The sequence below is a fragment of the Catharus ustulatus genome, chromosome 5 (assembly GCF_009819885.2).
Source record: "Catharus ustulatus isolate bCatUst1 chromosome 5, bCatUst1.pri.v2, whole genome shotgun sequence".
NCBI lineage: Eukaryota > Metazoa > Chordata > Aves > Passeriformes > Turdidae > Catharus > Catharus ustulatus.
This window is the reverse complement of record NC_046225.1, coordinates 30,458,189-30,484,637: the sequence shown is the minus strand read 5'-3', so window position 1 is coordinate 30,484,637 and position 26,449 is coordinate 30,458,189. Positions and strand designations below refer to the sequence as shown.

Genomic DNA, 26,449 nt, shown 5'->3' with positions numbered 1-26,449 from the left:
TTCTGCTGTCTCTCAAAAGTGAGGTTTTGCCTGAAAAAAGGCCTGAAGAATTCAGTAGTTAAATGATGGTATCAGGCACCTCAAAGTTTTCTCAAGTTATAAAAAGGAGCAGGGAGTCCAATAGCTTTTTGCTTCTCCAGTATTTAGTACTGTAGTACTGACCCCAAACCCAGGACCTTTGCTAACCCTTTCATTAAGCAGAACAATGACTTCCTATTCCTAAACTTGCCCAGTCTGACGGTGCAAATATCCCCCTGCACCCCTGAGAACTTCCAGGGAGCTGAGAGATCTGGTGTGCCATCAGATTTCCAACAGACATAAGAGCTGAAACCATACTTGTTTTTGCATGGCACAAATCACTGTATTGAAGAGATAGGAAAATGAATACATGCATGGCAATCAGGCATCCACTATCAGTGGCTTTCAAATGGCAGTAAACAGAGTCATGTATGTATTTCAAAATTTCTCTATGTGATACAAACATTCCCTACTAACTCATATTAGTTGTTACACTGTTCTATTACTAGTTTTAAGAAACACTTCTCACCTTTATCTTGAATCCAGAGTAAACCTTAACATGTAAATGCCTTAACAGCGTTAATTTTTAAAGTATACACAGACTTTAATACCTGAATTACTCTTTCACCATCAGTATTATTTTTAGAAATTTTTCTAACTTGTAATTTTTAGGTAGAGTCACATAATTCAGATTTGCAAATACCTATCATAGCTTTAAGTTAATTCGCCCAGTTCTCTGTAAGCAGAAATAAGATAATGAAAACTATTTGGACCAAAAGGGAATTACGGAGCATGCTATACTTTAAGAAATGCTGTATATAGCTCAGCCATTAGAAATAACAAAAATTTCCAGGTGTCCAGCACTTCAGTAATTGGTTGTATGAGCAACTCTGATTTAACACCTCCTTGTCATTGCAGACATCCCGACCTGCTCCATTCAGCTCACTGGTTAGCCCTTCTCAAGGTTTTCTTTCTCAGAGAATTTGGTTAGACAAGCCTAGCAGCAACACAGGAACTATTTATCATGCTAGATTATTAACCCAGTATAGTTTCTTTTAAAGTCACCAGTTCCAGGTTGATCCCTTTCTTGTTACAGTAATTTCACAACTTCACAACTATAAGGCGCACCCTTTTGACTACAATTTGGATGGAAACCTGGAAGAGCACCTTATATATGGACAAAGTTCAGAAATTTGCCAACCCGAAAGTGCGAGCCACGAGCCAAGCTGCAAGAGGCGGCCGCCCCACGGGAGCGCTGAGCCTCAAGGCGGGGCGGCGCCATGGGAGCCCCAAGCTGTGAGCCGTGGCCGTGCCTGGCAGCCAAGCCACGCCAGCCGGTGCCAGGGGCAGGCAGGAGTGCTGGGGCCTGCGGCTCAGGGAGGATGCCTGGGGCTGTGTTTAAAGGCTACACCAATCTGTGAAAAATGTTTGCAAATTAAGCACCTGCCAGTAAACCCCACGATTGCACACTTCCATTACTAATTCGTTACTTGGTTGTGCACGGATCCTCACTGCAAAAAAAAAGTGTGCCTTATACGCCGGTGCACCTTATATATGGACAAAGTTCGGAAATTTGCCGACACCCGGGAGTGCGCCTTATAATCCGGTGTGCCTTATAGTCGTGAAATTACTGTAATTTTGTGAAGGCTGCCATATGGAACAGAAGTGAATTTTAATTATCTAAGTGCTGTAAGTCCATAAGTCATTCATTTCATCTGTCCTGTATTCTGAACACAATTCCTAGGATTCACAAAAAGTAAGATTACAGTATACTTTGAAACCACGTTTCAACTTCAAGCCAGCTTTACAGTTGTTTTTAAGGCTTAGGGTTTTTTAATAAAAATTTACTTCCATACTTGTTATAGTCTCAAATATGTTATACTGCATGACACTAACCACCTTCCAAGAAAAAAGTTTGTGTTTTGCAACAGCCATAGAAATGTATCATATAAGGAGGTAAAGTTTATTGCACAGACAAAAATCTAACATGATTTACTAGGATGAAGGTAGCAAATGATACATTCACAAGTACGAAGATAAACCTACCTTTCAATTCACTGCTGATCTTGGGCAGACGAAATGAAACCGCCTCATCTGATGTGAACATGAGATCATCCTCAAATATCTCAACATGCTGCCCATTTAAAAATAGGTTGATCTGTACAAAGAACACAGATTTTCAGTCAAATCAGAAATCCATTGTAATGAGGATAAATAAAGCATATTCCTAATTAAATACTGATCTAGTAGACTTCCAGTAATAGCTTTATGGGTAAGGCTCTGTTACTCCCTTTTAAAAGAACACAATAACAATTCATCACAAACCTAATAGAAATCTTTGTTACTTGCTTGTTACTTAATTGCAGCATATGTTCTCTGTTAGGATGTTTATTAGCCATGGAAACTGGGCTGAGGTTATCAAGCTGTACTTTGTAACACTGGCTAAAGATTTGTTGTAATTGCTGTTTGTGAAACTGGTATTTGCGCTCAGCATTGCTGTCATCCCTGTACTTGGGAGTCATCTATCAGAAAGTATTGATAATTATACCATTTGCCTTTTCTCTTTGGAAACTCAGACCATGGAGGGGACACACTTCCTTCCTCCTCCCCTTATCCTCCAGGCTAATTATAATAGATCTTGAGAATTTTTAATATCCTGGGATGCTCAAATTAGCATGTTCCTATCAGTAGGTCTTCACAGAATCAATTAGATTGGGACCTCTGAGATCATCAAGCCCAACCTATGATCCAAGACCACCAAGACCACCATGTCAACTAGAACTAAGTGCCACATCCAGTCTTTCCTTAGAAACATTCCAGGTATGATGACTCCACCTCCTCTCAGTAGCTGTAGTGTGTGATAACGTCTCCCCCAAACCTCCTTCTCCCCAGGCTAAACAACCACAGCTCCTGCAGTTGTTCCTCATGAGACTTTGTGTTCCAGACCCTTCACTAGCTTTGCCAGCTTCTCTGGATGTGCTCCAGCACCTCAAAGTCCCTCCTAAACTGAGGGGCCCAGAACTGGACCCATGACTTGAGATGTGGCCTCACCAGTGGGCTGAATACAGGAGGATGACCACTGCCCTAGTCCCACTGGCCGCACTATTGCTGATACAGGCCAGGATGCCATTGGCCATCTTGGCCCCCTGGGCACACTGCTGGCTCATGTCTTGTGAATGTGTTCAACGTCTTGTTTTATGTTTAAGCAGCTATTTAAGACTACTTCTCAGAGATTAGCCCTGCAGAGAAAGACTTTGGGGTGATGGTTGATGGAAAACTCAACATGACCCATGAGTATACATTCACAGCCCAAAAGTCAGTCAAATACTGAGCTGCAGCAAAAGGAGTGTAGCTGCAGGAGGTGATTCTCCACCTCTACACTGCTCTTGTGACACCTCACCTGGAGCACTGTGTACAGTGCTGGTGCCCCCAAAATATGAAGGACATGGACGTGCAGGAGCAAGTCCAGAGAAGACCATGAAGTTCATAAAAGGATTGGAGCACCTTCCCTACTAAGACAGACTGAGGGAATTGTGGCTGGAGAAGAGAAGCTTGTGTGGAGACCACACAGTAACCTACCAGAAGGGGCCTACAAGGAAACTGGAGAGGGACTGTAGTGACAGGACAAGGGTAATGGGTACCAACTGAAAAAGGGAAAATTTAGGTTAGTTATTAGGAGAAAATTTTTCACTGTGAGGGTGGTGAACACACTGAAACAAGCTGCCTAGAGAAGTCAGGGATGCCCTATTCCTGGAGGTGTTCAAAGCCAGGCTGATTAAGGCCTTGAACAATGTGGTCTAGTGGGAAGTATTCCTGCCCATGGCAGTGAAGGTTAGGACTAAATGATCTTTAAGGTCTGTTTCAACTCCTTAACATTTTATGATTGTCTGATCTGCCCTGAGGCTGGATCGCTAAGAGTGGCAAGGTGCATGGAGTGGTATGGGTGAGAGCATAGGACTGAGCAGCTTGCATTTTGGAACTTTGAACAAGTGCAGAATCCAGAAAAATTAGTAAAATATTTGGAAAACGTATGTTGTTACCTTGGAAATTCGAGAGAGACACAAGTCACTGTAACGTGCTGGCCCACACCTACCAAGCTCTTTTGACACTTTTATTCTCAAGGGGAAAAGAAAGTCTCTGGATCTGATGATGAAACAAAAAACCTGCAGCTACTCCAACCCTGGTTACAGGCACTGCAGAGGAATGAGAGGACTAACCCTTTTTAATTATCAGTCATTCCTATATACAAAGAAATGGACACAAAACTCAGCTTGTAAAGGAGGATGAAGCAAGGCCATCACAAGAACAGGATAAAGAGGCAGAACAAGATACCTATCTTTGAGTCAGATGCAGGACATGCAGAAATATTTCTCCTGTCTTCCAGGTCAGCACATTATCACCTGGCTGCTATGATGCTGGGATAATGGAGCTAGTAGCCTGTAATTAGAGGGTAGGGAAGCTAAATAGCTATGATCACTTTCTAGGGAAGGGGGCATTTGAAAAACAGGCCTAGGTGCTCAGCTTCTGAAGATGACTCCTGTTGAGTCTAAAGGAAAGGTAGCCCTTCAAGGAAAATGCTGTATGTCACCAAGATAAGAGGACTACAATGCAGGGAAGTATCCAGTTCTTGAAGAAATTAGCCATGCAAGAGAGGATTTATGATGACCTGACTAACATGAAGCTACCCACAGATCCAGATGAAGCTCAATTCCTAGGACCCACAGGACAGCAATTTGTTTGCAGCACATCACTGAATCCCAACTGATTGGCAGCAATGACCTGGAGAGACAAAGAGGCACCAGCCATGGATCAAGTGGCTCAACACCTCCAACAATATGGGGGGAAAAGAGAAAAAAAGTCTTGTTCCCTGACATATACAGTAATTTCACGACCATAAGGCACACCGGACTATAAGGCACACCTCTGGGAGTCGGCAAATTTCGCAACTTTGTACATTATATAAGGCTCACCTTATAAGGCGTACTTTTTTTTTGCAGCGAGGATCCGCCCCCAGCTCCCCCCGCGCAGTTGCTGGCCGAGGCCCCACCTGAACCCTGCAGCCACGGGGCCCCAGGCCCGCCTGAACCCGGTAGCCACAGGGCCCCAGGCCCCTGGGCTCACCTGCACCCGGCAGCCACGGCTCCGCCAGCATCCCTGCACCCAGCAGCCACGGCTCCACCGGACCCCAGGCTTGCCTGCACCCAGGACCCGCAGCTCTGCCGGCCCCCCTGCACCCCCAGGCTCGTCTCCACCCGGCAGCCGTGGCCCCGCCTCCAGCCGGCTCCTGCGGCCCTGCCGGCTCCCCCCACGGCTCACACTTCTGGGTTGGCAAATTTCCGAACTTTTGCCCATATACAAGGCCCACCAGACTATAGGGCTCACTTCCAGGTTCGGGCGTAAATTTTAGTCAAAAGGGTGCACCTTATAGTAGTGAAATTACTGTATATATATATATGGATCAGTATCAGCTTTTAACAGTAAGCATGCTTTTGATTAAGGATGCAGGAAGTATGCACACAGCAGGCCACCCTTCAGTTTTAGCTGTGGAACCACAGAAAGAACATGAGGAAGTAGGATGGAAGTGAGTGGCACCCGTTTCATCTGTATTGGAGGACTCCCAATATGAAAGATTCAGGCACAATCAGGTTAAACTTCCAAAACAAAACAATACAAACTTACTACAGTGTGAAGTTGTAAGCAAATGCTGCACCTGATTATAAGCCGCACTTCCGGGTGCTGGCAACATTCCATTCTTCTTCCACATATAAGCCGCACTGGATTATAAGCTGCACTTTTGTTTGCTGCGAGGATCCACGCACAACAAAATAATGAAATAGTAAAGGAATCGCGCAATCGTGGGTTTACTGGCTCAGCTCGGGGCCAGGCGGGCTCGGCCCCACTCGGGGCTGGCGACGGGGCTGGGTGGCCCAGCTCGATGCTGCCGCTTAGCGGAGCCGCTTGGGGCTGGCTGGGTGGCACTGCCACGGCTGCTGCCGCTCAGCAGAGCCGCCTGGCGCTGCCGCCACCACCAGGCTCACTCACCCCAGCCCGCCGCCTGCACCGCTGCTGCCGGGCTCACCCTGGCCCTGCGCTGCCCCGCAGTGCTGGCGGGAGCCTGCTCCCCCCACCGTGCAACAGAGTAACTAATTTGCAACAATCGCGTGATCGCGGGTTTTACTGGCAGGTACTCAATTCACAAACTCAGCTCAGCCTGCAGCTCACACTTCTGGGTTGGGAAATTTCCGAACTTTGTTCATATATTGGCCACTCTGAAATATAAGCTGCACTTCCAGGTTGGGACCAAAATTTTAGTCAAAAGGGTGCGGCTTATATTAGTGAAATTACTGTAATAGTGACTTGCCTTCAGTAGGTTTGCTGCAATTTCTCCCTACATGAAAGTTTTAGGGTCCTTCCTTCAAAGCACACATGGAAAATAACTAGTATTTGAACAGTAGTGATCTGTGGTGATCTATGATGAAATCAGTACAATTGCATAAAAGCAGTGGAAACAACAAGAAATTGAATCCAAACTGACACCCAGAAAGGTGTTACCAAACACAAAAGAACCCACTGTGGCAATGTTAACATAACTCATAATCTGCTTATTGAATTTTTTTAGTTTTAGGTCAAATGCTGACCTAGAGCAACTAGACTCTTTGTAATTGAACTTCTAATTTAGAAAATCTGTTAGTTCATACCTTACTCACACTGTAATCTCTTATTGGACAGTAGTTTTTAAACACGGCTACAATTTTGAATCAGGGATTTCAATCACACCACATTTTTACCCTCAATATTACTGCAGGACAACAGGGATAGGACACATTGCGTCTTACTGAAAGCATATCAGTGACCCTATCAGATTAGTTACACAGAGCAAGGACTTCGATTTTCTGTATTGAAAAGAGTAAATAAGATACTGCTTTCTTTCCTTGCTAAATTAGGTTACTGTTTAATCTCAAAAGCATTTTACCAAGTCTGGAACACAGCGCTAATTAAGTAAATTAATACTGAATTTGAACAGCACAGTGGTAGTCTAAACTTCCGTGAAGATAATGATTCACATTAAACTTGGCAAAGACAAGCCATTCGTATAAGGCAAAATGTAAGTGATGATAAAAGTAAGTACGTTAACTTTAGACAACAAGAAAGGTTTTTTTTTAAACAATGCTTTTGCGCTGTGAAAAATTTGTAATAAACTTAGCTTTAATTACTAAATGGCAGCTTCTCTGTAAAGCTGTGAAATTAAAATATTTTCCTTTAATGAAGAATAGTACAGTAATTTCACGACTACAAGGCGCACCCTTTTGACTAAAATTTGGATGGAAACCTGGACGTGCGCCTTATAATCCAGTGCACCTTATATATGGACAAAGTTCAGAAATTTGCCAACCCAGAAGTGCGAGCCGTGAGCTGTGGGGGAAGCCGGCAGGGCTGCGGTTGGGGGGTGCAGGTGGGGCCACGGTGCCACGGCTGCCAGGTGGAGGCAGGGCCTCAGGGCCGCAGCTGCCGGGTGCAGGAGGGGCCACGGGACCATAGTGCCATGGCTGCCAGGTGCAGGCGGGGCCACGGCGTCACGGCACCACGGCTGCCGGGCGCAGGCAGGGCCGCAGTGCTGCGGCAGCTGGGTGGAGGCGGGGCCGCATTTGCTGGGTGGAGGCGGGGCCGCATTTGCTGGGTGCAGGCAGGGCCGCAGCACCGCAGCAGCTGGGGGAGGCGGGGCCGCAGGGCCACGGGGCTGCAGCTGCTGGGTGCAGGCGGGGCCGCGGCTGCTGTGGCAGCTGGGTGGAGGCAGGGCCGCGGGGCCATGGTGCCGCGGCCACTGGGTGCTGGTGCACCTTAAAGTCATGAAATTACTGTACTGTACTGTACAAATAGGGCTTGGTTGTAAGCACTGTACGAATGTTGAAGAACGAAAACAAAACAGTCTCTTTCTGTTTAAGTTGTTTTGAATGTTCCCCTTACCCACTTTTTCACTTGCTGCCTGTGCTCCCAAAGCTTCCCTGAGCCATCCTAAGCAGAAGCTTTTGATAATAGCATTGGCCCAACACAGACCAACATTCCAGCCTTCGGCCACTTTCTTCATGGTGGATGGGTGACAAGGCTGAGTATTATGATGCCATGATATGAAAGGGAAGCAACAGTTTCTTGAAAAATAAGGGGATATATGTACGCTTGTCTGCAGTTTCCAAAGGATAAATTCAGTATCTGACGGCACTCAGAAGAGCAGAGACCATGTTTATAAATCCGAACACTTTATAGTTTCAGCAAAACCAGTTTCTTCAAGTTTATCCTGAAAATCTCGAACTAAAGAGGGGTACGTGCATCACAGCAAAGAAACAGGCTCTAGATGAACATGTCATCTTGCACTGTAATTTCTAACCCAGGGCTGCCTAGACATCTGAACTGTAAATTCCTTGACTGAAAGAAACCATTGCTATGAACTGAATAGGGCTACAGAGTCCCAGGTTCCTCCATGATAGCTCAACAGTTGCACAGGCTTTCATAATTTGACCGTTTTTGTAATACAGGCAAGAAAAGAAATGACTACTTCTATTTTTATATACAGGATATATGGAAAGAAAAAGCCCAACTCTCTGTTAAGGCAAAATTTGTTAAATCAGAGGAAATGCAATTATTTTAGTATTTACTCCCAGCAGTATACACAAAATATACCATCACCTAAAAACTCAGAAGATGTATCCAAGTTTACAAGATTAACGTTCCACTCTTGGAACATCCAACTGTGTACTCTTTAAAGACACTCCAGTAACCTTCAAGAAAGTCTGCAATTTTCTTAGGCACTCTTTGCAAATGCAGTTAAAATAATTTAAACCTACAATTCCAGGAACCTGAAAAGAGAAGCTCGGTCTTGATACAGGATACAGTAAATTCACGAATACAAGCCGCACTGAGTATAAGCCGCATCTCTGGGTGTTGGCAAATATTTCGGTTTTTGTCCATAGATAAGCCGCACCCGAATATAAGACGTTCTGTCATTCGCAGCGAGGACCCGCGTGCAATTAGTAACAGAACCGCGGGAGGGCGGGGTTTACTGACTGAGCTAAGGCTGTGCAGGCTCGGCCCGCTAGGGGCCGCTGACAGGGCCAGGTGGCCCAGCCCGGTGCTGCCGCTCGGGGCCGGCCGCCGCTGCCCCTGGGCTCGGTCACCCCGGGTCGGCGCTGCCCCGCGGTGGCAGGCAGGGACGGAGCTTCCCCCGCTCCTACGGCAGCGGCGGCGGGCGGGGACGGAGCTTTCCCGCGCCCGTGGCGCCGGCGGTGGGTGCGGACAAAGCACCCCGCCTCCTCCCCGGGCCGTGGCAATGGCGGCGCGGGGCTCCCGCCGGCTCCCCGAGACGCGGCAATGGTGGCGCGCACTTCCCCCCGCTCCCCAGGCCGCGGCAATGGCGGCGCGCACTTCCCCCCCCCTCCCCGGGCCGCGGCAATGGCTGCGCAGGGCTCCCGTCGGCTCCCGGAGCCGCGGCAATGGCAGCGCCCCACCCCCGTCGGCTCCCCGGGCCGCGGCAATGGCGGCGCGGCCCCCCCGCGTCCTCCCCGGGCCGCGGCAATGGCGGCGCAGCCCTCCCGCGTCCTCCCCGGGCCGCGGCAATGGCGGCGCGGCCCCCCCGCGTCCTCCCCGGGCCGCGGCAATGGCGGCGCCCCCCCCCCCCCGTCGGCTCCCTGGGCCGCGGCAATGGCGGCGCCCCCCGCCCCCCCCCCACCCCCACCTCTCCTCCCCGGGCCGCGGCAATGGCGGCGCCCCCCCCCTCCTCCCCTGGGCTGCAGCAGAGGAGGAAAGAGAGCTCTCCCGCCTCTCTCCCCGCCCCCCGTGCTGCCTGCAGGGAGCCAGGGCAACACGGTAACACTGTAACAATTGCGAAATGCCGGCTTTTACTGGCTGGTGCTTGGCTCGGCACTCTGGCTGGCACGTCTGGGGTTGTAAATGTCAGAAAATTATTAATATATTAGCCACACCCGACTATTAGCCGCACTTCCGGGTTTCCACCAAAATTTTTGTCAAATTGCTGCGGCTTGTATTCGTGAAATTACTGTACTTAAGAATTAGCAGTAATTAAAATGCAAGGCTGGCAAGTTCAACTGCTGCAAAACATTCTATGTGAATAACATTAGTATCTCAGGAAATATTTTTTAATCAAATTCACCAGACTACTTTGCAGTTTTATTACTGAAAGTCACCAAAAAATGCCAGAATCTGCAGGATTTTTCAAATTACTTACAAGGAAACAGAACTCAGACTTTTAAGCAGTAGGTCTTACCTGAACATTGCTTTTGGGATAATAGAAGAAAAATGGCTTCAAAACTGGAGACCTAGACACACAAAACAGTAAGCATAAATGCATTTACCTAGACATTAATGAAACTGGCTGATCATACACCTTTGGACTATTTATACTTCAAATTCTTGGGAAATGACATCCATTCAATCATGATTAGCGATGGCTTTTCAACCAAGTTCAGAAAGCCTAAGAAGTGTAAAAACTCCTTAAATTCCATTATTCAGAACATAAGATTTTGTTTAAAACACTGAAGAAAGTTTTACTGAGCCGAGGTAGCCAAAACAGCAAAAAATATTTTCTTGAGAAATGATGTGCTTCTTGACATTGAAGTCTAGCCCCACATTGATACCTAGGCCACCAGCTACACAGGGCTACAGGAAATAGAGCCACAGGTTCTTCTCCCATCTTCATGTGCAGTATCTGCTAAATGACAAGCAAGTTTTAGATGAATACACATGAAAAGGTGAAGATAAAAATCACCACAAGATTTAAGCCGTATCTAGAACAAACCCGAATCAAGCCAGGGTTTTTTTTAAAACATACTCAACATTACTATGTTCAGCTCAGTCATGAAATGGTTTCATGCTGTAATTTTATGGAATGTTCTAGCATTTGACCTTGCATTTCTAGGTGAAGTGTGCTCATACAGATGTTTATTTGGTGGGCCCATATTCCAAACTAATAGCTAGAAAACTGGTCCAGAAATCTGCATGTATTAATGTGGTCAAGCCATTACCTTGCCCCAAAGTCAAATTTCAAGTTTTTCCTCTTTAAGCAAAGACATTGCTATGAGCCGATCAGAAACCTACATAATTCACATTTAATTCAATAAAGAATTTTACTATTTTTCTGTATATTGTATAGCACTCACTACTATCTTGTTATCAGTTGTTAAGCACAGAGTGACACAGGAAGATTTAGTTGCTTCTGTGATTGCTGTCCCAAGCTGGGGAAGGTTGTGACAGTGACTGGTAGGAACATTATCATCACACATTACAACAAGTTAATGATCAAAAGATAACTTACACTCTGGGGCGCCCTCCAACAATTCCAGTGAGGCCTGGAGCTGGAAAAGGAAATTAAATTCACAGAAGAATGATTAAAGCCCTCTTCAAAACATCAGAGCTTGAAGCTTATCATACCTTGAATTGATCAATTTTTAATAAATGCAGTGAAAGCGCTAGAAAATTACATACATTCTCGTAAATTAACAAAACTGAACATTTCATACAAGTTCCATTTATACAAGTTAAAAGGAGAAACAACTGTGAATTTTAACAAAAAAATTTAAATGTGGAAAGTGTGAACTAAATCTTTAGAATCTTCATCCAAATATGAATGTGAATTTGTATATGAATATTTATTGTATATGAATGCCAGTGACATAAAACATTTGATAGAAAAAGAATTTTGCTTTAGTTTTTTTGTTATTCTTGTTTTATTTATTTTCAAAGAGGAAAGAGAAACAATTCTGATGGACCATGGTTTCTTTTAATATTTGTTTAATATGACTTTGCTTATTTAGATTAACTGTTTAATTTGAATTATTCTCTCTAACCCTTAAACTAACTTTGCTTTTTTATGGTGCTGGGTACTGCAGATACCATTCTCTCTCTGTGATACAGAGGCAATTCAGGGGCTTAAGGCACTAGCACGAGCCCAGATCTGTGGTAAGTCAGCACTGTATTATCAGGTTGCCAGGCTCTACTATCATTAAACTCATCTGTTCAGCTCAGTATTTTTGAAAGAAACAGTTCTGCTCTCCTTATCCTGAGCATAGCATCTCTCTCTTCTGTCTGGTATAGAGAGCAGGAACATATGATGCATCAGAGCTCCAAATATTATTGCAGGGGAAAGAAACAGTAAAATGCATACATTACATCAGCCTAGGAATTAATTAACAACTGTGTTAAGCAGTCCCTTTTATAAGTAAGTGCTGTGGAAAGCTGCCCACATGGTATATTTGGCCAAATTAATTCTGGCTAAAAAGGGCTTTATGCTTTCTGCAGGTGTGAATTCCCTCAGTTGGTGCTCCAAGCAAACTAAAAAGCCATGTAACTGTGCTGTTGTGAAATTAAAGCTAACAGTGATGAGCAGTCCACCACAGGCTGTTCTAGCTTGGATTCAGTGTCTTGTCAATCTTGACACACGAGTGGTAGCAGATTACAGAACCTTGCCACATTTATACTCATTAGAAGTGACTTCCCTAAAAAAGTCTATGATGTTTTATAGTACACTGAAAAAAGCCTTCAAAAGAAAGAGCATCAAAAATAACCACCTCTCTACTCATTAATTACTGCTAAAAAAAAATGCAGTGGTGGATAGAATATGAAAGAATCCCTTACATAAGTATTACACAATTTTAAATGATCCAGTGAGGTTTCAGCCCTATGCATCTTACTTGTGCACTCATTCAAGCCGAACTGCCACTAAGCAACAAAACCAGTTGCAGTGATTTTATTGAACTATGTGCCTAGTTTGTTTATTTAGGTTGTTGGAGAAGGAAGGTAGAAGGTTAAGGTCATGTTGAAAATACAGGTCCATAAAGCTAGTTATATTATCTGTGGATTGTCACATGGGCCATTTCCTGCTAGGCAGCAGAACTGCTCATTAAGCATACCAGATTTCACTCTAACATCAATTTCAACTTCCTAAAAGATTTTGAAGAAAGCTCTTCATTCGCTTGCTTTCACATAAGGGATCTTAACTCCTACAACAAAATAGTTCTCAACATACACAAAAAAACAATCCAAGTAAGAGCAACAATTGCTTACACCTCAGATAACCCTCTTCTGCTGGTCTGAGAAGTTCCTGAGTACAAGCTACTGTAACAGCAGATCCGTCTTTGGAGGTACTACAGCTATCCCTGCAACTGCAGAGCAAAGCTACACCAATATTCCAGCTAGAACACTATTAAGGTCTATTCTATGATTATTGTTTATGTGCATATAAATATGATGGAAGGAATTTTAAGTCAAATTTAATTTTTATCTATATAAAATTCCTATTTATGCTTCAAGCAGAGAAGACAAAGCAAATCTTAAATTACTGATTGTAAGCCACAACCCATTTGTTAATTCTATAAACAGCACAAGAGGTGTAAATACCTCACCTCAACCCAGGGCTCAGATTCCTATTACAGTAATTTCACGATTATAAGCCGCACCATTTTGACTAAAATTTTGATCCTAACCCAGAAATGCGGCTTACACTCAGGAGCGGCCAATATATGAAAAAAGTTCTGAAATTTCCCAACCTGGAAGCGCAGGCCGAGGTGCCGAGCCAAGCAGCTACCAGTAAAACCCGGAATTGCGCGATTGTTACAAATTGGTTATTCCGTTGCACGGTGGGTGGAGGCGGGCTCCATGCCAGCAGCAAGTGAGGGGGAGAGGCAGGGGGCTACCTCCTGTCGGTCCCATGGTCCAGGGGAGGAGGCGGGGGGCTCCCTCCTGCCGGCCCCACAGCAAGGCAGGGGGCTCGCTCCTGCCTGGCCCTGTCGGCAACCCCAAGTGGGTTGAGCCCGCCCAGCCCCGAGCAGAGCCAGTAAACCCCGTGATCCCATGATTCTGTTACTAACTGGCAACTTAGTGAAAGTTACATGCGGGTCCTTACTGCGAACGACAGTGTGGCTTATAATCAGGTGTGGCTTATATACGGACAAAGACCTAAAGGTTGCCAACACCTGGAGGTGCGGCTTATAATCGTGAGATTACTGTACAGTTCTCCAGTAAACCAAAATAAGGCAATGAAAGGTGCAGTACAACCAAGTAATAGTGAACTTGTCACTGTGGCCAGACTTGCCTTCTGCTAATTAAATTATGATCTCTTTGGATCAAGACTGTCCCAAGAAAACTTCTTATAAAAATATCTCCTCATTCTGTACTTTATGTTTACGTTGCATTGCTGCTTAAATATCTGTACAGATGCTCTCTCTCCTTTCTGGAAGGCTTATCTTTTATCTACAATGACACAAATTTGTCACACTTGTAGAGAATATCAATCAGGCTGCAGTCTCAAATTGCTAAGATTCTCAGTCAAATTGAAGCTCTTGATCTACTTTCCCAGGAACTTCACATGACTGTTTTTTATCACGAGCCATCAGAGCTCTATTCCTTTGTGCTTCCAGGCAGATAAAAGTATTGTTTCATCTGCTACCACTGAACCTTTTGAACAAGCTGCTTCAAGTTAATGAACTCACCACCCTGCCAGCTTCCGTGCCTCAGAATGGCATAAAAACTGATGCACTACAAAATGGGGTGATTACCTTTAGATGGGAGATCTTCCTTTCAATGCATTTATATCCTATTAATCTTTTGGATACAGTATTTGTTTGGTGTCAAACTGAATATCATGACACTTATTTTGATTCAAGCATTTGATCCAAAAGCCTTCTATTTCCTACAGCGGCTAGGGACCAAGCCTGAGAACCACAAATTCTCCAGGTTGCCAGGCATTTTAAACCAATGAGTACTGGGGCTTACACCACTGGGATTCCACTGTTTTTATTAAGTCCAAATATATGGTACAGTTGGGAAAACTTCAGGCTTTAAGAATGGTTAATCTACTTCTTTCTAGGTGACTATGCTCTGGTATGGGACCCTTCCTTTGGATTCTGTGTTTAAAGATTTAAATCTACACTGAATCTATTGAATAAAAAAATTACTAGCTAGAAAGTGCCTTTCCATTATTAAATCTGCACAATTCTTCACACAGTCTTATCCTGCCTTTTCATTTTATAACTCCTTTCACTAGCCTACTTTAAGTCTTACTAATTTTCAGCCCAATTATCTTATGCAAAACAAACCATCATCCTCTGTATACACATATGTATAATTATTTGTCAGGTTTTCTTCCTTTGTGTCCATGATTCTTCCAGCACACCTGCAGACTCCCAAATTTTGGGTCCAATAGCAAATTTGATCCAAATCGGAAGGATGGAGAGGAATCTCAAGAGTACCAAAGCACACTAACACACCATGAATGGTACTCCCCTGTGTGCAAAGATGTAGGAACAGATATCCACGTGAATAACGTAAGGTGAAGCCCAATCAGGATACACTCCTTGCTACAACAGCTTGACCATTTCTGGTTTTCCATGTATGTTTTATCTCTCCAGTTACCTCTTGATCTTTTGTATTTTCTCACCCTGTAAAACCCATCTGTGGGTGGACTTGCAAATACAAATTCTTCTAAAAATCATGTATGATATGCTGGAAAAGACAGCAAGTTTCTGATGAATTCCATGAGCAGAGGTAGCAGGCAAACTGAAGAGTACTTGGGAAAACCAACGCTGCTCTCAGATGGAGCAATTCAGGGAATGGATCCATTGTAAACCAGCCCTGGTAGAAGACGCATAAAATCAGCCCAAATAAGAACCTATTTCAATATGTAGAACCACCACATTCTAATACATTATAATCTATGTCATATATGCCACACCCTGTAAAATGCTCCACAGCAGAAAAAACCTGGTTGGAACTTGCAATCAACCTATGAGATGCAAATTTCCAGCGAAACAAGCCACATTCCTTCCAGCTCTCATTATTCCCCACTGGATTTACAGACGGTGGAAAAGTCTGATGTTTTGCCTCCTTAATATTCCCTCTGTCCCATTCCAATCCTACTTGAATGGTGACACCTAATTTTGGATTAATACTTCTTATTCTTTAATCTACTTCTGTCAAAAAAACCCCAAAACCCTTCTGTACAATTCTGTATATTTCTCAACAGAATAAATCATTGCGCAATATACAAAGGATGCTAAGACTGCATGAAGCATTTTGTAAAATGTTTTGGACTAAAAAAGCATGAAAGTGCTCCAACTACTTCAAATCTATAAAGCTTTAAACACTTTAAGTCTAGTCAAACTTAGGGGTTTTTTTGAAGTCTCACAGAATTTTAAGATACAGAGATGTCTCTTGCTGAACAGCTTTCAGCTTTTGACTCTTACATTTCCAGTGACTGAATGAACTCAGCCAATAGGTTATTAATGTATTTACCACATATTCTAAGGAATGAAACATGTTTATATGTATAAAAACCAAAGTAGTCCACTTGTCAAGCATTATTTTTTTAAGTGATCAAACTAGAGAAATCTGAAATCTCAGGTTTTATACTCAGCAGTTCTTACACTATGGTTGAGCACGAGTACAAAATGCATACAGCCTTTTTTTTACAGGGGTCAATTGTATGTTCTTAATTATTCTATCTACATCCTCTGAAGACAGCAGATAGTTTATCTTCTGTAGTATTATTCCCAAAAAAATGGGGACTGCAATAAACTGCTACAACAAGGACATTTCTAAAAGTATCTTCCAACACAATTAGGACATCAGTCAAAATATTTACATATACTCAAGCACTTTAACATCTCAAGTTGTATTAACCAGCTGTCATCTTAGTGTCAAACTCCGGTCATTTTAATGTGAAATAAGGGTCAGCACATGATTTCAGCTATTAGTAAAACATTTCTTAGCTACCGAACCCCTGTTAAACTATAAATGCCAGATTCCCACAAAAAGGTTCTTCTCAAGCTTCTCCTATACCACATTTCATCCAGAATAAAGTATCTGAATAAAATAAGACAATATAAAGACATTAAATCAATGGAAATTATTTAAATTCTAACCATTTGGCTGACAGGACTGTACATAATGAAGAGATTTCCACTAATAGAGACCATCCCTGTGTTTGCAAGCTTTTATGAAGAGAGGCTGAACTTCTATGGACCGAACACTGCAGAACTGCACTGAACTCCCATAGGTTACCACAGATTTAAAAATCAGAGTCTATGTGTCCAGGATTCTCCATTGCCAAGCATAGGAATCTCACTTTACAGAACGGGAAAATAGCCATGAAGACCCCACTATTAGGACCAAAGAGTACAGGCTGAAGATTGAAAGTTATTCCTTTTTTTCAGGAGACCAACATGCATGAAGCCAACCCAACTTGCTGCTTGCTGTTAAAAAAATCCTGGCTATTATCAACTTTCAGACTATTAAGGACTAAACAGAAAGAATAATTTTATCAATTAAAAGGCTAAACACAAGCACTAGTTATAAAAAAATTAAAAGCTGGGATATGGTGTCTTTGGTCTTTTTTTTTTAAATAGTATGTTTCCCTTTAAGTTCATCAGAACAGCATAATCCAATTGAAAACTGATTAAGCATTTGAACTTGTGAACTAAATACCATACTCAACAGAAGTTTACAGTAAATGTCTCCCATTTCAAACAGAAAATAAACAACAAATCACTCTCCAACATGGCATGTCTATACATAGTAAGTTCAAATTCTTCTCTGGGCTAAAGTGTCTCATCTGCAGTTTTAATAATACTTAAAAACCATTTCTGTGGAAGTACACTAATGTGTCCTGCTGGGCCTTCAACAAAAACAATGGAATTTTAAAAATCATTAGGAAAAAATGTCAGGGAATAACTATGAAAAATCTCACTCATTCATTGTTGACTATGGAACCTTCTTAAATAATGCAACATCTCAAAATTCTCTCTTGCAGGTCTAACTCCTTGCATATATTGAACAGCACAAACACGAACAGGCTTCAGCACATTTCAACATATAGACAGCATTCCTTCTTTTTATGCAGAGGGTGCAATTTCATAAGAAATTGAGAATTTCAGATTGGCACAATGCTTTTAGATGGTTATCCTTCTACTGATGTGGAGGGGACAGGAAAGGAATGAGCACTCTCAAATTGATCAGAAGAAGCACTTGTGACCCTCCACCCTTATTCTGAACTATTAAATTTCTTTTCTCCATCTCTCTTCTCTACTCCCCATTCCTAAATTTTAACCAGCTTGGTCCCCTTAAATATTGGTGGAGTTGCTCTTCAGCATTTCTTACAGGGAAAGCAGAACCAAGGATGCTTGATTCACATTCTTTTGTGGTTATGCTTTCTTCACTATCTCAGGAAACCATCTGTAAAGCAGACAGAATAGTTTCCAATGCTACTAGATGTTAGATAGCTGATCATCTTTACACAGCATGCTAAAGCCTCTTGGATGAAAGGCACAATATATGAAGATTATTACCTCTACAACTGCCTACATATCATTTAAGAGTAACAGGCACCAAACAGCTACTGAGGGGAAAGAAGAATATAGTTTAAAACAGTACTCCTCAACCACTAGATACAGTCCAAGCAGAAGAGAAAATGCAGAACAAGAAAGAAGGGTTATTTGCAATGACTCTCATAGTCACAATCTCATCTCCTGGAAGTGAACTAACATAAGATAGTTTGGAGGGGTTTGAAACACAGGACTTCCTTGTTTAAAGGATTTCCATCAGGAAAAGCCACTCATGCTTAAAATCTCACTTGGTGTGTATCCCATCATTTTGGCAGAACAAAGCCACATGTAGTTACATCACAAAGATCCATGTGTGAAGCACAGAACCACATGATAGGCATGCTCTATCAATATAACAGACAGCAGCCACAGCTATTTTTATTCAATGCCCAGTGAGAAAAAGTGGTGCAGCACCGTATAGAATGGGGACCTCAGGTACTCACTGCCCAGAGCACTTACACAGAGCACACAAGACTCAAGTCCTGGGTTCTCTGCCTGTAGATGCTTTGACCCTCCCACAAGGGTGACCATACTGCCATGGGGCATGCTCTGTCTCTAAATGAAGCTGTGACACTCTGGAGAATTCTAATAATTTGGTAAAATAGAGGAGAGGGCAAAAGCTCAGGGAAAAGCAGGAGGGAAATGAACACCAGGCACTGTTACTAGAGAATTCGCCTTGGACAACAATCTCAACAGTCTTAGTTCTGGCTTTTGTTCCCAAGATCACTTACCCGTCTCTACAAATCTTGTCTATAGAGCTGCCCATTTTAGGACAATTAAGCATCAAGAATTCCTTTTTCTGCACTTCACAGCAAGGTCTGGAATTCTACACTACTGTCAGAAATTAAGCATCGTCAAGCTGATGCAGTTATTAGTACACCGCTAATTACTGTTTGGCAGTGTTGCAAAATTCTAAATCTCACTGAAGAAAGAAAATTAAAAACATTCTTCTTAATCACTGCTTTAAACATGCTCCACATCATCAAGTAGCTTACTAAGCATTTAGATCCTAATTCTTACCCTTCTCTGCTTATGAAAGAGTTTATGAGCATGGTAAAGAACTGACTTCATGAAGCAGTCTCAGTATATATTCCACAAATAAAAACAAAGAATGACTATGTGGTTGTTCAAAGCACTTGGAAGCATGTCAGTAAACAGCCCTGATAGCCTTTGACAATGGTCATTTATGTCTTGGAGGCCAAAAAGCCTATCTGCAATCCTGTACCTGGCAAGGAAGAGCACTATTTACCATGAGATGCCTCAGATGATTACACAAATAGCCTCTTTCCCACTGTTGCTCATTAGCAGTAGGGTCTATTAATTGAAATAGATTTTTTTTTTTGAGAAAAATTTCTACAGGAAGTTCTAAAAAGCTTAAACTGTTCCTTTAAGAAATAATCCCAGCATCCCAACCATCATCCACACAGACTGCCTAACCCTATTCCACACAGGAATGCTTTTGTTTCATCACTGAAAGCCCTGATAAGCAAGAACTGAAGGTTTGCCAGCCACCTCAAGACATAGATGTTCATGTGTTATCGTAACTCAATTTCAATTCTACACATACTCCACCCAACCCACATAGAGCAGTTTTTTCACTTTTTCATTCTACAAGGATCATTGGTAAAAGGAAAAAATCCTGAACCCTTAATAAAATCAACACTTTCAGACTTCAAATGGGATTTATATACACAGCAATTGCTTTATAAAAGAAGCACAGATTAAGAAAGGAGAGACAAGTACAGGTCCACTAGTTTTGGACCTTACAAATAAGCAATGATTTGAAAATCCACCCAGCTTTCTTTAATTCAAAAGGATGTTTTCTAGGGCATTGTCTATGCATAAACAGAATAAATAGTAAGAACAGATTTTTACTTTTGTAGTCTGCTATGGAGAAATCACTATGAAAAAGGAGAAACTACTTCAATTATGATTCCCTAACTAGTTACAGAAAGGATAATTTGATCCAACTGAAACTGTTATCCTTCATTCCTAAGGAAAACTGCATGCCTTTAGAAGCAACTTACATCTACGGTAAATGCTGACCTGCTGATCAGCCTTCAGAATTGCAAAATCTTAAAATACTATCTCAATGAATATTTACAGTTAGTTCCAAATGGTATCTATATTGTAGGGTCAAAAAAAAAAAAAAAAAAGTATGACCATGCACTGATCTTGTCTCTATAAATACAATATTAAAGAAAAAAAACCCCAACCTGTATTAAACTGTTCTCTGCAAATACTGTAAACACTGTAACACACGATAATGTGTGAATGTGCACATTTCTACAAACTTTTTAACCCACTGGAAAAAAAATATTAGTTCCTTAATTGCAAGGTAACACCTAACTATTCCTCCATTAATCATGATTTTAGATTTGCTATGGAACTTCAGAGTTTCAGGTTAAGCCCATGGAATTTAATTTTGAAGATCTATGTAAATCCTAGATATAGCCTTCATTAAGGTACGCAGAAACCATGGCAAAATATCTAAGCTCTGGTCCTCAAATTAGGCTGCCAAAATTTAAATTCATTTAGAATGGGTACTAGAAGTGCGATGAATACTTCTTGATTTAGGCACAGAACACATTAATGAGCTTAGAACTCAGGTAATAGTGGTGACACCTAAGGGACTTTGGAGTAGAACAGAAAAAAACAATTGTTCAAAATAATCAAACAGTAGGTCCCCCAAGAATTTAGAGAAACCAATGACAAACCATTCACAAAAAACAAATGTGCTTTTTTTGGAACAAACATTTGGCAAGCAATAGAAGCACAGATCATTTCACATTACATGACCTCTAAGCAAATACTTAAAAATAGCCTCAAAACTAAGATGGACTTAATTAAAATCCAGTGGTTTGATTTTACCTCACACATCAATTAAAAATTAAATCTTGCAATAGCTGCAATATATCACAAAATCAAATGCTGACAGAATAATTTGAGGTTAGACTTAATACTGCAGGATGAGAATTTAAGTTGGGCACTTAATATCCACTGTGAATTAAGATGCAGATTGTCAGCACCATCACTGCAGTAATAATTTTTTAAAATTATACCTGAATGTTGTAATTACTTACACAAGCAGCTATGCATTAAACAGTTAGAAGAGTAGCATCAATAAAAATCCTTTATAATAACACCAGATAATGTAGTATGAAGAGATCCTTCAAAACTCTCAAACTGTACATCTCTTCATAAATTGCAGTGTCATAGCTGGACATTGAGATATATTTTTGCCAGTTGAGTAACACTTGGTGTTTATTGCCAGTGAAGTCTAATAGCATTACTAAGTTTTCAGAACATGGTAAAAAAGTAAATCACTCTTGCACATCAGCGCAGTTACATGTAGGAAAACACATGGATGAGGAAAAGGAAAAAAAAAAACAGGAAGGAACAGTAACAGCATGGGAAGAATAAAGAATCTAAAAAGAACACAAAGGTGAACTTCCAGGACTTCCATTCTATCACTCAGTTAACGTCTGTTGAATTTCTACACCAAGCTTATATACCTTTAAAGATACTATTTCACTAGATACAACATAAGAAAGCTTAACATGACTGAATTTTTGGGTGCTACTCATGCTCAGAGAATAAAAAGTAACTTTAAAATTCTTACAAGATTACATGAATAATTACCCATGCCAGTTCCAGCTGGAGCAATCTCTCTGGAGAAGATTTCTACAGCTTCTCTTTGTTTATGGTATACAGCAAGCCAAATAACAACTTCCCGAGGACCCTGCTTCAAAAAGTTGAAATTAGATTAGCTTAGATGCAGAACATTGGTTAAATTTACAAAACTGAAAAAAACTGTAGCTCAAAATTAGAGTTACATCATTTGGTAATTTTTTTATCCACTATCACTATAATTTGCTGTTAACTTTTCATTATCTTTATTTTAAAATACTGTGGAGTCAGCAATTGGGTATTTCAAGTCACTAGGACACTGCGCCTTGTCTCCAGCATTTTCCAACTAACAACACAAAATAACTGGTTTAACTGTCAGTGGAACTGGGGAACAAACTTTGCTCTTATTCTAAGTGCATTGAGAGTACAGTAATTTCACAATTATAAGCCGCATCATTTTGACTAAAATTTTGGTCTGAACCCGAAGTGCAGCTTATAATCAGGTGCAGCTTATATATGGACAAAGAATGAAAAGTTGATGTTTTAGTTTGGAGGACAGGTGTCTGCTGAGAAAGGCAGGAGCTTCTTTTTGAAATGTAGAATGTAAAGCCCCTCCCTCCAAATTATTATAATTTTGAAATCAAGGGGCTTTCAGGCAAAGATATGGGAATTAGGAATAACAGTTCTTTTCTAGGGAAATTAAAATAGAAATACAGTACTACAAAAAAACAAACCCCAAACCCTGAAAAAGTCAGAGTACAGTAATTTCACGACCATAAGGCGCACCCTTTTGACTAAAATTTTGCCCCGAACCCGGAAGTGCACCTTATAGTCCGGTGTGCCTTATATAATGGACAAAGTTACAAAATTTGCCAGACTGGAAGTGTGAGCCGCAATGGGGAGGCGGTGCCGCGGGACCGCCGAGTTGCGAGGGAGGGCGGGAACGGGCGGCCACAGCCGGCAGGAGCCGCACAGGGAGAGAGGGAGCTGCCGCCAGCCCCAGCCCAGGCAGAACAGGAAGCCGGGCAGTGCTGCCCCCGGCCCGGGGGGAACAAGAAGCTAGGTGGTGCTGCCCCAGGCCGGGGGGAACAAGAAGTCAGGCGGCACCACCCCAGGTGTGGGGGGAAATGAGAAGTCGGGCAGTGCCAGCCCCAGCCCAGGGGAAACGAGAAGCCGGGGGGCGCCGGTCCAGGAGGAACCGAGAAAGAAGTGCGAGCCTGCAACAGCCCCAGGTCGAGCAGAGCCTGCCCAGTGGCGGCATCGGGGCAGTGGCGGTGCGGCCTGGGCGGCTGGGGGAAAGCGCCACGGTGGCGCAGCCCAGGTAGCTGGGGGAAAGTGCAGCAGTACAGCCTGGGCAGCTCGGGAAAGCTGCCAGCATCGGGGCAGCGGCAGCGCGGGGGAAAAGCCCTGGGGGGCACGGGGCTCCCACAGCAGCACGCGGCTCCCGGAGCACCGGGGGAGCGCGGGGCTCCCGGCGTGGCACGGGGCACCCAGAGCACCGGGGGAGGGCAGGGCTCCCGGAGCTGCACGGGGCTGCCGGGGTGGCACAGGGAGGGAGGGAGCGGGCTGCCGCAGAAGCTGCGAGCCATGGCAGCCCTGAGCCCCACCTCATCAGCTGGCGCCGGGGGCAAGTGGCAGTGCTGAGCCCCATGGACAGGGAGGGCGCTTGGGGTTGCATTTAAAGGCTACGCCAATCTGTGAAAAATGTTTGCAAATTGAGCACCTGCCAGTAAACTCTACAATCACGGGATTCTGTTACTAATTATTTACTTTGTTGCACGCAGCACAGATCTTCATGGCAAAAAAAAAAAAAGTGCGCCTTGTAGTCCGGTGCGCCTTATATAATGTACAAATTGCAAAATTTGCCAACTCCCAGAGGTGCGCCTTATAGTCCAGTGCGCCTTATGGTCGTGAAATTACTGTACAACCTGACACCCCGTCCAGCAGGGTGTTGGCAGCAGTTCGATTAAATGGCGGTTGCAGTCCTCTTGCAGCAGCAGATGTGGTTCAGTTGGAGCAGTGCTACTGTAAAAAGTGTAGTTTCCCTCTAAAGGTCCAGTGGTGATGTAGAGAAATCCGGTTTTCCTCTGGAGTACAGTGGAGAAAGGGGTTACCTTAGTATCCCAAAACTTCTGTTTTATGTTGGACTCTTCCCCCTGGCTGGAGCAACTTCTAATGGGATGAAGTAATTTTATCAGTCACACAGTGGAACTCAATGGGCCATTAGCAGAAAATGACTCGTTGGAGGAAGGATGGGTTGTGAAAAGATAAAGAACAATGCCCCACCTGGTTCCAATGGATTGCCCATTAGCAGAATATCTCCAGTAGAGATAAGGATCACTGCCCCCACCCTCAACAGATGGTGATAGAATAGATACCTTTTATCACACTATGTATTGTAACGTGCGGCTTATAATCAGGTGCAGCTTATATATGGACAAAGAAAGAAAAGTTGCTGACACTCGGAAGCGCGGCTTATAATCAGGTGTGGCTTATGATCGTGAAATTACTGTACCCTGGGGTCAAGTTAGAGAGTCAGGTTCACTTCTCTTAGCATCAAGAAGGAAGCAGATCTGTCCACAGAAAAGGATTCAAACCTAGTCCCTGGGAGATAAATGTGAGAAGAGAACTTATAAAAACTGCCACATTTTCACAGAGAAGAGCAGATTCTCCCTCTAAAGGTAAACCAAACCAGTGCGTACTCCCTACTCTAGTCAAAACACCTGTCCTTGCAGATTAAGGACTGCCTTCACTTCAAATTTTACTTCTTCAAAAATTCTATTTTCAGCCACTGAAGAATCTACCATTGGAATCAATACACAAAAAATATGCAGCCATACAACTAACCCAACAAATCTACAATTTTAACATTCAGTGTTCCCAAAGCTATCACAAGATTCATTAAATTAGTACAAATAATAATCAACTGGAAACATTCTTGTGAATTCATGAATATTTTTTTGCATCTGGTTCTAAACTGTATCATATAACCAATATTTCACTTAAAGTTCCACATTTACCTCCTTGCCTGCAAATGCAAGATACAATGGTCTATGAAAATAAGCTGAATCCTGTTTTGATTGGATGAACCCAGCATTAAGACTGGATATTTAGGCTGAAGCCATTAATCTTACAGCATCAGAATTAAAGCAAAAAACCAGCAAAACGAAGTCTTAACATCTTGGAAATCAATTGACAAAGGATTAGCAGAAAACTAACAGAGCACATACAGTTTTTATGTGCACATAGAGTTTTTTCCTAACTCTAATGCCTGTTGTACTATTAATAAATACAGTAATTTCACAACTATAAGCTGCACCCTTTTGACTAAAATTTTTCCCCGAACCCAGAAGTGCACCTTATAGTCTGGTGCGCCTTATATAATGTACAAAGTTGCGACATTTGCCAACCTGGAAGCGTGAGCCACAATGGGGGAGCGGTGATGCAGGAGCGCTGAGTCGCGAGGGGGGCGGAAGCGGCAGCCACGGACAGCAGGAGCCGCGCGGTTAGGGAGGGAGCTGCCGCTGGCCCTGGCCTGGGGGGGGGGGGAACAAGAAGTGCAAGTCTGCAACAGTCCTGAACTGAGCAGAGCCCGCCCGGCGGCGACATTGGGGCAGTGGTGGCGCAGCCCGGGCCCGCCGGCATCGGGGCAGTGGCGGTGCAGCTTGGGCGGCTGGAGGAAAGCGCCGCGGCGGCGCAGCCCGGGTGGCGGGGGAAAGCTGCCGGCATCAGGGCAGCGGCAGCGTGGAGTGAGTCCGCCGGCATCAGGGTTGCAGTGGCGCAGGGGAAAAGCTTGGGGGTGGCGTGGGCCTCCCAGAGCGGCACGCGGTTCTCGGAGCACCAGGGCAGCACGGAGCTCCCAGAGCGCCAGGGTGGCGCAGGGCTCCCAGAGCGCCATGGGGGCACGGGGCTCCTGGAGCTGCACGGGGCCGCCAGGGCGGCATGGGGAGGGAGGGAGCAGGCTGCCGCAGATGCTGCGAGCCGCAGCAACCCTGAGCCCCACCTCACCAGCCGGTGCCGGGGGCGGGTGGGGGTGCCGAGGCCCGCACATGGGGAGGGCGCTTGGGGTTACATTTAAAGGTTACGCCAATCTGTGAAAAAACGTTTGCAAATTGAGCACCTGACAGTAAACTCCACGATCGTGGGATTCTGTTACTAATTAGTTACTTTGTTGCGCACGGCACGGATCTTCGCGGCAAAAAAAAAGTGCGCCTTATAGTCCGGTGTGCCTTATATAATGTACAAAGTTGCAAAATTTGCCGACTCCCAGAGGTGCACCTTATAGTTTGGTGCGCCTTATGGTCGTGAAATTACTGCAGCTTTTACATGAAACACATTCCGGATTTCCAAACCATGAACTCATTAACACCGTGTCACCGTGTCGTAACTCCTTCCTCCCCAACAGAGCACAAGATACT

General features: G+C 43.5%; 1 protein-coding gene across 4 annotated transcripts in view; it reads right to left on the bottom strand.

Annotated features, from left to right (window-relative positions):
* LOC116996203 overlaps positions 1 to 26,449 on the bottom strand; it is a 70,958-nt gene that overhangs the window by 14,408 nt on the left and 30,101 nt on the right. For 3 of the 4 annotated variants that reach the window (XM_033059390.2, XM_033059393.2, XM_033059392.2), the window contains exons 13-16: positions 22,044 to 22,146; positions 11,342 to 11,381; positions 10,295 to 10,346; positions 2,065 to 2,176 (exon numbers count right to left, since the gene is read on the bottom strand). In XM_033059390.2, coding sequence (XP_032915281.1) covers positions 2,065 to 2,176; positions 10,295 to 10,346; positions 11,342 to 11,381; positions 22,044 to 22,146 — 307 coding nt within the window. The remainder of the gene's footprint in view (positions 1 to 2,064; positions 2,177 to 10,294; positions 10,347 to 11,341; positions 11,382 to 22,043; positions 22,147 to 26,449) is intronic. The other variant, XM_033059391.2, reaches the window with a different exon arrangement.